Here is a 12,322-nt window from a genome sequence, read left to right as displayed (position 1 = left end):
TGGTGGCTCACCTAATTTGCCCTGGTCTGCCACACTAAGAGATCTGGGTTCACCTCTACTTTGGATGAGGCCCTCCCATTACAAAATATAAGTGTTCAACACTGTAACAGGGTTCCTCAACTTGCAGGCCATGGACCACCAGTGGGCTGAGAAGCAGGTCCATACTCAGGGGTAGAGTGTAGTGGGCTGGTAAAGGCATTTTAAGCACTAAGTCATGAAAATGTAAGTGAAAAATGTTTTATTTAGTATAAGTAAAGAAAAAAGAAAAAGATTAATCATGTTCAAACTATAAACATTTTGACAAGTTAAAGACAAATTTAACCTCATCAGTTTGAGATAATGCAGCCGCAGGTGGTTGATGCAAACAATTTTACCTAAAACATTGTTGTTTTCTTGTGGGCCAATATGCTTTCTAGTTATAAACAGGTGGGGCAGGAGGTGGAAAATGTACCCCTGCCATGTAATACAATGGAATAAAGTGTTAGTTTACATTTTAAGTATCTATGTTTCATGTACATTGTTCACAGTATATGTCATATTTTGCCATTAGTTTTGAGGAAAGCGTCTGTTCTGGCAAACATTACAATATCTTTAATGAATTTGCATTAATGTTTAACCAGATAGCATCATCAAAGCCCTTTCAAAAATTCCTTTGAATAAATCAAGAACAATGTTGCTGCCTTCAAAGTGCACAGGCCAGCCCTTGACACAAGCCACTGTAATGGTTCGCCTGCTCTTTTTACCATTATACTCACATTTGGGGCATCTGGCTCCCTTTTTTAACTTGCAAATGACTAAAGGAAAACGTTTGGTGCTTTCGTACAGATTCCTACCCTTAGGTGTGCCTCCATCACTGCAAACTGCCCTGACCTGCTCATCTGTGGCCAGGATGAAGGTATTGATTTCTTTGCAGTTGTTGGTGTTGCATTTGTTGATGTTCCTCTTGTTGATCACTTGGTCACACTGGTTCAGTTCCATGTCCTCGATCACATGCTGTCTGAGAAAGTGCTTGTAGCGCCTCATCACGTCGGTGGTCTGTGTGTCAACCAACAGGGTGGCAGACAAAGCCAACAGCAAACCTACAGCAAACCCACGTATCTCCATGACAACGGCTCTGGAGAGAGAAAGAGGGAAAAATATAGGAAGATATTAACAACAAATAACATTAACAGCTCCCTGTACTTGTTAATGGAACAGGCATTATGGTATTTTATTAGAATAAGCTTCAGAGTAGACTCGAAGAGCTGGATGCTGTACGACCACAAATCTAAGATTCTCCTCCCAGAAAACCCCCAGCAAGAAGCTTTTCCTTCTCTTTGTGTATTGGAATAAATGTCCTTAAACTGATTAAAATGAGTTTTTTATCCTTTGCAATCTGCTTAACAGATACCTTATATACTATTCCTCAGTAATAACATCCAACTTAGCCAGGCTGGATGTTTCTTTAGCAGTATCCAGAAAATATGATTTAATTCATAGCATCCTTACTTCATGCATTCAAGAGAAACATGATAGTCTGTCCAATAAGCACAGAACATACAATATTTGGTTTAGGGGAGTAGAAGAATCAATATACTTACATAAGGGCACACATGTAGCGACAAATAACCAAGAATACTTGTGTAGGCTTGACAGAGTTTTGTTGCTCTATAACTCGTTTTACTCATGCCATATGGGTCTATTTTTCTGGAGCTGAAATCACATAGCATCTTTTCTTCTACAGTAAACAGGCATTCTTATGTTTTAATATTCCAGACTTCATGTACAAATTACATACTAGAAATAGTGCAAGCAAAACAGTAGATGGATATTTTAAAAAGTCAGTCAGGCCAAAGCTTATTTTGTGTGAAAGAGATGCTTGGTGTCAGAAACATTTTGCGTTTTGAGAATTAAATAGAGACTGCTGCAGGCACCAGAGCTTTTGTTCACGTTACTGTAGCTCAAGTCCTGAGTCTTTCATCGTGACCGTCTTTAGCACTGATGACCCACTGATGCATGCCCTGCCATTTTTAATTAGTGAGTGATTGCCAAAACGTTGGGCTGGACATCTGTGATGGTCTGTGTGTGTGTGTCAGCATGTCAGACACTCTGTACACGGTGCTGACCTTTGCTCCAACAGACAAGCCCCAGATCATCACCCTCTCTCTTCTCTGCTTGACAGCAGGTGTCATACACACACTCACCATCACTTAACCTGTCAAACCTACAGCTTCACAGCTGAAAATGGCACTTGCTAAGTTTTTAACAAGTGTTTAAAGGTCTCATCCTGTGAGCCATCCATCATTCAAGCTGTAGACTCACAGAAACATGTTTTCTGTTTCTGTTGTTGTTTTTCAGACCTCTTCCTGTCAAAGTTGTGGGTTTCAAGTGCCTTTTGATGGTGTATATCTTTTCAGTTTCTCTAAAGGAAAGACCTATACTTTAAATGGTTATAATTGTCTGTCTTCCTTTGTTAATTTCATTTTTCTTGCTATTACAATAGCGACATACCGAATGCTGCAGTACAGAATTGTCCAAACACTGCCCTAAAGGATGTAGTATTCCAGTCTTTATCACTTCTGCTTTCTCACACAGAGAGAGGATAGCTAAGTCAGGGGGTTCACCCTTAGGAATTCTTTGCATTAACTTTCAAAGTTTAAATTTACATACATTTCTGCAGAACAACTGTAGATTTTTAACTACTGATTGAAAATGACTTCTTACATTAACAATAACTACATTTATTTTTACAGTTTAGATCCATTTCCAGTTTACTGTTAATTTTTAAAAAACCTTTGGTTTAGCCCGATTTGCTGCTTAGGTTATTTACAAGACTTGAACTGCTTACATGTCAATAACAATTGGAAAAATGTACATTTGTCCAACAATTTTTCTGCACTGGGTTCACCTGAAAACTTGCCTTTGCTGGAGGTGTGGAAGGTAAAAGCACTCATCAATGACTCAGCCTCAGCAAATGGGTGCTGTGGCTTAGCTGGTCATAATAGCTGCCTGGTAAACAGGAAGTCCTGAGCTCAAAATCCATTGGTACTGTTACATTATTGAAACACTTGTTAGGATGTGACGTTCAAGCTCACATTCAATAACAAATGAATGTCATCAATTATAACCTCTGCAGTGCAACAGATAGCACACTGGACTTCCTACCTCCAACTTGAACCCATACATTTACAGAATTTAGCAGACATTTTAATCCAAAGCAATTTATAGTTATTACTGAGTACAACTTGAATAATTGAGGGTGCAGGGTCTGGTCCAGGGATCCAACAGTTATAATTTGGCAGTGGTGGGGCTTGAACCAGCAACAAAGCAAGCACTTTAACCACTGAGCTACTACTGCCCTCAACACTTGTATGTGCGAGTCACATCTTTTCTGGGGGACCTTGAAAGCCTGTGTTCCTTGCTAATCCCACCAGTGTTAAGTTATAACTCATTAAGATAGCAAAAGTTTCGAATTATCATCCGCAATAATAATAAATCCATCTTTTGCAGATAGAAAATAATTCTAGAAACTGAGATCTGCATGTGACTGCCTGATGCTGTGGGAGGCCTTCTGCTTCAGCATGCCAGACACTCTGTACATGGTGCTGACCTTTGCTCCAGCAAACAAGCCCCAGATCATCACACTCTCTCTTCTCTGCTTGATAGCAGGTGTCATACACACTGAGGAACCAACATTTAGCCTATTGGACAACATTCAAAAACTCTGCATTCTGAACTGAAGATTACACATTTTGATTCATCAGTCCATAAGATGTTCATTCATTCTTCAGTAGTCCACTGGTAGTGTTGCACAACCAAGTGTCTTTTCTAATTTTTGCAATAACTTCTCTATCTTCACTTTTTACATTAACATCAATTTTACATTTATTTTACAGTTTAGATAAATTTTCAGTTTACTGTTGTTTTTTAAAAAACCTCTGGTTTACCCCAGTTTACTGCTTATCTTACTGCTTAGGTTATTCCAGAGACTTTAACTGCTTACATGTCAATAACAATTGGAAAAATGGCATGTTCAAAAATGTTTGCCCACTAGTGTATTTTACTTCATATGTTAGTAATCGCTAATATAATCAGCTACTAATAATTTAGCTATATCGATATCATTGAAAGAAATACTGGAACATACTTAATGGTACTGCTGGAAATGTTGGAAATGTTGAAGTGGTGAAGCAATGAGTGTGGGCCTAGCCAGAGAAGAGAAAAAGATTCACAGTAAGCATTAATCCTACAGTAATACTGACTCATACTAAAATGATGCTCATTATACTATACACACAGTAACTCCATGTCAAGGTTATAATACTACTAATAAATCCATTAGCAGTAAATCTACTTTTACTAGTTACTAGTATATGCAGAAGCTTGGTACTGAGGACTTGAATGTGAATTTGGGGTGCTGCTGAATGAAATGTTTCACCAAGTCCACATTCCTCTCCACAGCACTTCCTACAGCCAAGTTACACCTTTGATGCTTTGTTACTGTATAAAAGGGAAAGCCTTTTTTTGTTCCAGTACTAAAAATGGACCTGACAAGCAGTTTTTGTTTGGGGTTTCTAGTAAACCTCTCCAAACTATTGCAAAACAAAGTTTGAAAATACATCATCATGCCTCCAACACTATAATAAATGGTCTGGTTAATCCAGTAAACATTAAAAAGAAATGTAAAAATTTTATATAACTTGCTCATGTTCATTCATGGCTGAAAATGCCACTAATAAGAGTCTTATAAAGTAGAATGTCAAAGTTGTTGACACCGAAGAGTTTTACTCACCTCTCCAGTTATTGGTCTGCAATAAAGCTGTGAGAACAAACTTCACTGCTTTTCTCCACAGTACGCATATCACCTACGTCCCTTTATAACCACACACTAACGTCACCTCCCTTTTGCTGCTAATTGGGCAGAATAGCTCAGATGGTCTACAAGGTGTATCTGTACTGGTGCTAACAGCAGGCATCTACATACTCCAGACACCTTAACAATGTTACATATCAGAACAACATCAAGCAGGCGTGCATGTTTAGGACCAACAGTATACACAGAGACCAAGTACACTTGATGGGTGAATGAATGAATGAATGAATGAATGAATGAATGAATGAAGAGGAGAAGGGCCAGGAATAGAAATAACAGACTGTAGATTCTTTGCCTTCGTAAGTCACTTCTAAAGCACCGTACCTTATTCTGGACACATCTCAATTCAATTTATAGTATTTTTATATCTGAAATAAGATTAATTTATTATCATATTGTATTGGGCCAGTAAAAGATGATCTTGTCATTTGTAGACATGTTTGACTGGCATGTTGACGCCCAGAAGAGAATAGATTAGAGAATGCTGAGACAGTCCAGTATTTCTGTACTGGCTGCATGGGTCACAGATACGGGCCACGCAGTTCACCTCTCACTGGGTCAAGGGTCAAGGACTGGAGGTGACAACATTCTCTCTGGGTTCTCTGAGCCCTAATCCCCCCCTTTTCTCCTCTTACTGTCTCCCATTTCTTACGTTTAAACACACCCTTGTGTTTTGGACTGACAGCCTGACGATAGACTTCCACCTTTTCTCTGGTTAAGATCCAGAGGTCTTGAAGAGCATTGTGACTACCATTAACATTGTACAGGAAAATGATCATTAAATAGTGGATTATTTCTACAGTGATGTGATTGGTCTGGCAGTCTTCAGCATGCCAGACACTCTGTACACGGTGCTGACCTTTGCTCCAGCAAACAAGCCCCAGTTCATCACACTCTCTCCTCTCTGCTTGTCAGTGGGTGTCATACACATTGAGGAACCAGCATTTGGCCTATTGGACAACATTAAAAAACTCTGCATTCTGAACCGAAGATTACACATTTTGATTCATCAGTCCATAAGATGTTCATTCATTCTTCAGTAGTCCACTGGTAGTGCTGCATAACCAAGTGTCTTTTCTAACTTTTGCAATATCTTGTCTTTGTGATGGCTTTCTCACCATCACTTAACCTGTCAAACCTACAGTCTGAAGTCTTGCTAACTTTTAACAAGTGCTTGAAGATGTTATCCTGTGAGCCATCTCACATGTTTTCTGTTTCTGTTGTGGTCTGCCAGACCTCTTCCTCTCAAGGTTTGCTCTGGTTTTCAAGTGTTTTTGATGGGGAATTTCTTTGCAATTTCTCTAAATGAAAGAACTATACTTTAAATGGTTATAATTGTCTGTCTTCCTTTGTTAATTTCATTTTTCTTGCTATTATAATAGCAACATACATACCGAATTCTGCAGTACAGAATTGTCTGAACACTGCCCTAAAGGATGTAGTAACCCAATCTTTATCACCTCTGCTTTCTCACACAGACAGAGGATAACTAAGTTAGCTGGTTCACCCTTAGGAATTCTTTCCATTAACTTTCAAAGCTTAATTTACAAACATTTCTGCCGAACAACTGTAGGTTTTTAACTACTGAATGAAAAGGACTTCTTACATTAACATTAACTACTTTACATTTATTTTTACAATTTAGTTACATTTTCAGTTTACTGTTAATTTTTTTTTAAACCTTTGGTTTTTAAAACTGCTCAGATGGTCTACAGCGTGTATCTGTTCTAGAGCTAACAGGAACTGTTTACTTATTGCACACACGTTAAAAGCATTTTATATCATAACAAAATCAAGCATGCATGCAAATAAGACTAGAATACAAGGTGTATATGTTCTAGTGCTAACAGCAGGCACCAACATACTGCTGACACCTTAACTACATTTCCTATTGGTACAAAATCATGCAAGGTTCAGTTGATTGATGGATTGATTGATTGATTGGCTAATTGATTAGTTAATTAATTAATTAGTAGAAGGGCGAGAAACAGAAATGACAGACTGCAGATGCTTTGTAAGTCCCTTGGGATTCATGTAAAGCCCTGTACCTCATTCTGGACACATCTCAATTTCTAGAATTATTTTCTATTTGCAAAAGATGGATTTATTATTATTGAGGATGATGATTCAAAACATTTGCAATCTTAATGAGTTATGACTTAACACTGGTGGGATTAGCAAGGCTCAGCAGGTTTTTAAGGTCCCCCAGAAAAGATGTGACTTGCACACTCAAGGCTTGAGGTCGGTGGTAGCTCAGTGGTTAAGGTCCTCAATTTGATGTTGGAAGGTTTCCCTGTTTTTGTTTTGTTTTTGTTTAGCAGTTTATTGTCTCTGTTTACTCTGAATTTAAAGTTGTAAAACGTCAAAGCTACTTGAGCTATTATTTTGAAAAAGAATCATAGAATCATAGAATTGTTCTGTTTAACAAAATGTGATGAATCCCTGAACCACTAGCCAGAGAACAGAGGCTACTGCGTGTGTCTGCACGATGCTGTGGGAGGCCTTCTGCTTCAGCATGTCAGACACTCTGTACACGGTGCTGACCTTTGCTCCAGCAAACAAGCCCCAGATCATCACACTCTCTCCTCTCTGCTTGACAGTGGGTGTCATACACACTGAGGATCCAGCATTTGGCCTTTTCGACAACATACAAAAACTGGGTCTCTCACTCTCACTCAACCTGTCAAACCTACAGCCTGAAGTCTCCTCTTCACAGGTTTAACTAAAACTTGCCTTCTTCAACCAGTGTTAAGCTGTGCTTGAAGGCGTTGTCCTGTGAGACACAGGAACATGTTAACTGTTGCATCTCTTTTGAAACTCTTTTGAAAATTTTTGTGGTCTGCCAGACCTCTTCCTGTCAAAGCTTCCTCTGGTTTTCAAGTGCCTTTTGATGGTGTATATCTTTGCTATTTCTTATACCCAACTGTCTGCAATTTCCCTAAAAGAAAAAAACCCCTATACTTTTTAAGGATTATAATGGCCTGTCTTCCTTTATTAATTCAATTTTTATTACAATAGCAACATACATACTACATTGTACAGTACAGTACTGTCCAAACACTGCCCTAAAGGATGTAGTAACCTAGTCTGAGGGTGTCTAAATTAAACAACTGTGGAAATTCTTTACATCAACTTGTAATGCTTAATTTACATACATTCATGTAGAACAGCTGAAGGTTGTTAACTACTGATTTTTTATATTAATTTACAGATTATTGTTCATTTTTTAAAAACCTTTTGCAGTTTACTGTTTACCTTTTCAGGTTATTCACGAGACTTGAGCTGCTTAAATGTCGATAACTGGGGAAAATGGGCTATTCTAAAGCATTTGACAGGCCGTGCAATGTATTTTACTTCATATGTTAGTAATCTCTGAAATAATCAGTTACTAATAGTTTAGCTATATCTAATTAAATAGACAATTATTGGAACTTAACTAAAGTTACTGCAGGAAATGTTGAAAAAGTCACAGTGTTGAAGTTGTGAAGCAAACTTCACAACTTGTGAAGTTGTGAAGTATGGTTTGAGGGTTGGTCTAGCCAGAGAAGAGAAAAAGAATCACAATAAGCATTAGTATTATGCTACACTAATACTGACCTTTAGTAAAACGATATACCACAAACACATAAACTCAATGTCAGGGGTACATTATTACTAATAAATCCATTGCTAGTAAATGTAATAACTGGTTATTGTCAGAAGCCTACAGAAAGAGATGGAAGATATTAGCTGCAGAATTGCTGAAACAGCTACTAAACTGGTTAACAGGATGTGTAATAAGTGTGTATATTGTACATTTTGATGGGTGATTTTGTCCCCACTACTTTTTGAAAGTGCATTCTGAAAATATTTTATCTAATAACAGCTTGCTTCAGATGTGTGTGTTCTGAGAACTTGAACCGGAATTTGGGGGACAGCTAATGAAATATTTTAAAGTTACACAATTGATGATTCATTATTATTTCAAAGAGGGTATTTTGTTGCAGTATTAAAAATTAACTTGACAAGTTTCTGATTGGGATTTCAGTAAAGTTGTCCAAACTCTTTCAATTCTCCATTCCTCTAACACAAATAAATTGGCTGGTTAAACCAATAAACCTTTTTAACATTTGCTTGAAAATGCCACTAGTGAGGGTCATTTAAAGTAGAATATCAAAGCTTCATGTTGACACAGTGGAACTTTCCAGTTAGTGGTCTGCAATAAAGCTGTGAGAACAAACTACTGCTTTTCTCCAAAGTAAAAGCATATCACCTACGTCCCTTTATAACCACACACTGACACGTCTCACTGGGTCAAGGGTCAAGGACTGGAGGTGACAACATTCTCTCTGGGTTCTCTGAGCCCTAATCCCCCCCTTCTCTCCTCTTACTGTCTCCCGTTTCTTACATTTAAACACACCCTTGTGTTTTGGACTGACAGCCTGACGAAAGACTTGCACCTTTTCTCTGGCTTCTTGTCATTTGACGTCACCTCCTTTTTGCTGCTAATTGGGCAGAATAGCTCAGGTGGTCTACAGGGTGTATCTGTACTGGTGCTAACAGCAGGCATCTACATACTCCAGACACCTTAACAATGTTACATATCAGAACAACATCAAGCAGGCGTGCATGTTTAGGACCAACAGTATACACAGAGACCAAGTACACTTGATGGGTGAATGAATGAATGAATGAATGAATGAATGAAGAGGAGAAGGGCCAGGAATAGAAATAACAGACTGTAGATTCTTTGCCTTCGTAAGTCACTTCTAAAGCACCGTACCTTATTCTGGACACATCTCAATTCAATTTATAGTATTTTTATATCTGAAATAAGATTAATTTATTATCATATTGTATTGGGCCAGTAAAAGATGATCTTGTCATTTGTAGACATGTTTGACTGGCATGTTGACGCCCAGAAGAGAATAGATTAGAGAATGCTGAGACAGTCCAGTATTTCTGTACTGGCTGCATGGGTCACAGATACGGGCCACGCAGTTCACCTCTCACTGGGTCAAGGGTCAAGGACTGGAGGTGACAACATTCTCTCTGGGTTCTCTGAGCCCTAATCCCCCCCTTCTCTCCTCTTACTGTCTCCCATTTCTTACGTTTAAACACACCCTTGTGTTTTGGACTGACAGCCTGACGATAGACTTCCACCTTTTCTCTGGTTAAGATCCAGAGGTCTTGAAGAGCATTGTGACTACCATTAACATTGTACAGGAAAATGATCATTAAATAGTGGATTGTTTCTACAGTAATGTGATTGGTGTGGCAGTCCGAGAAACCTCATCCTGCATAGCAAAATATTCAACCTTCCTCATAAACGATTATAGCATTGTCAGATGCCTAAAAGGTCCATCCAAATGTTGTCACAATCTCCATGGCAACGCATTCCAAAATCAATTGTTTCAGAAACATTTTAATAATGAATCAGCTGCATGGAAAATTAGAACTTATTTAATGAGGTGGGAACCAGTGCAATGTTGCAGTAACAAAGGCTGCTGAAAAACTCCCTCTTTTAAACTCACTCAGTTTACCGTTTTCCCTGAAGACTCTGAGCTCTCCAGAGGTGCTTTGTTCTTTTTTAAGTTCACATGTAGCTCCAAGTGGGCTGCATATGATCGATTAGGTCATATAGCATGTGCTTGGTGTGACCCAGTGTGGCTCAGAGGAGGATGGGTTACCCATCTCAGCCTGGTTCCTCTCAAGACGGCTTCCTCATTCTCTGAGAGTTTTCCTCTGCTCACTGATGCCTGTGGCTTCCTCTTTAGGTGTCTGGACCTGGATTTCTGTAAAGATGCTTAATGACAATGACTGTTGTAAAAAGCGAAATGCAAATAAATTTAATTAAAATGGTCATATTTTAAATGGAGCAATATTGTTAATTCACTTTGGCTTAACATTTTTACCACAATTTTAATTTACATTGATACAATTACAACTATGAATAAATTACTCTGAATGATTACGAAACTTGGACTCTTTAGCAGTAGTACTCTTGCTATTCATTCTGGATTTTAGTCTGCTCCTTACTGCTCTGGTGAAAACCACGCGGACATAGGGTGTGGATGGTGTTACAGCACCCCCTAGTGGATAGTTGAGATCCTGCATTTGCACAACTGTAACAAAATAATAATAATTTAGATCCCAGCACCTCACACTTGCAACATGTTCCCATGGAGATGGGTCTGGTGTTCACTGGTATTATTAATTAGGCTGACCAGGATCAGGAGTACAGTATGAGTAAAATCACTCTTTCACCTCAGTTGAATGACAATCCATGGAGTACACATTTGGCCTTCAAATTGCATCCCATCTAAACAACAACAACAAAAAATAATCATGGTAAAAATTATAAAGACTTTAAAGCCAATGTTTTAGAAATGAGTTGTGCATTAGAGTCCTTCACCAAAATAACATCCAGTCAGCAAGTGGTGAGAAACTGACTGCTGACAAGCAGTGTAACGGGGGCTGATGAACAGTGTCTGCTCTAAACTCTACAGGCTGCAAATTCACATTTAAATTCCATAAGACAGGTACACATGGAGAAGTGGATGTTTGGTGTATCTGAAGAAAAATGCACTCAGCCAACTAAAGTCCAACTATGACCATGCAGAATTTGGTAGCTATTATATATATATATATATATATATATATATATATATATATATATATATATATATATAGACACACACCCACACCCAGACACACACACACATACATACACTGTATACTTTCATACTTTCATAACATTTCCTGATGTAACAATATTTCATTATTAATTATATATCCCTGTAATTGAATTATAAACACATACTACAAATAATATTTGATTTATCACTAGACCTTCCATTTATAATTATATCCAGGTTATGTGTGGCATATATATTAAACAATAACATTGTTTAATTAAAACACCCTGACTGAATGGTCATTTGCATGAATGCTAAAAACAGGCGCGAGATGTCAGTTTTTAGTAGGGGTGTTGCTACATGACACATCAGTTTTCTATATCTGCCTGAAGTGGGTGGTCACCTTACACATTGGTTACCGACCCTGTGTAACGCGGGAGGGGTGCAGAGCGAACACACTTGCGAAGTGCCGACATGCTGGATGTTATGTAAAATGGAACTAACGAGGGATTCCATACAGAGCGTGACAATAAAGTAAAATAAATAATAGGTTTAATAATAAACAAACAATCACCGAACAAAACAGAACAGACAGGCTAACATAAGAAGACAGGTTATGTGCGCAGGGACAAACGAGAGCTAACCAGAGCCAAAGAGAGACCACGAATAACAAACAATGACCGACAAACAAGAAGCAAAAGAGACAGGGTTTAAGTACACACACTAATCAAGGCTAATCGATAAACAGCTGGAGTGAAAGGGGAGGAGAAAGGGAACCATGGAGACGGATGAAAACCCAGAAGTGACTAGGTTGCCCGGGAAACAGGGAACGTTCCGGTCTGTGGACGTGACA

The 12,322-nt window shown here is 38.4% G+C and overlaps 1 protein-coding gene across 2 annotated transcripts; it reads right to left on the bottom strand.

Moving 5' to 3' along the window:
- Window positions 1–221: 221 nt before the first annotated feature.
- LOC118241577 (ribonuclease-like 3) lies at window positions 222–4,858 on the bottom strand. 2 transcript variants are annotated; one of them, XM_035527452.1, is made up of 2 exons: window positions 4,772–4,803; window positions 222–1,114 (listed from the first exon to the last, which is right to left on the bottom strand). In XM_035527452.1, exon 2 carries the CDS (start codon window positions 1,102–1,104, stop codon window positions 613–615), a length of 492 nt encoding a protein of 163 aa, XP_035383345.1. In that variant the 5' UTR covers window positions 1,105–1,114; window positions 4,772–4,803; the 3' UTR covers window positions 222–612. The 2 variants fall into 2 exon arrangements, 1 of the variants encoding a protein (XP_035383345.1); XR_004776209.1 differs by lacking the exon at window positions 222–1,114 and adding an exon at window positions 4,127–4,184 and having other exon boundaries at window positions 4,772–4,858.
- Window positions 4,859–12,322: the final 7,464 nt, after the last annotated feature.

The sequence above is a fragment of the Electrophorus electricus genome, chromosome 6 (genome assembly GCF_013358815.1).
Source record: "Electrophorus electricus isolate fEleEle1 chromosome 6, fEleEle1.pri, whole genome shotgun sequence".
NCBI classification, from domain to species: Eukaryota; Metazoa; Chordata; class Actinopteri; order Gymnotiformes; family Gymnotidae; genus Electrophorus; species Electrophorus electricus.
The sequence above is the reverse complement of the archived record's forward strand: the minus strand, read 5'-3'. Positions and strand labels throughout refer to the sequence as shown.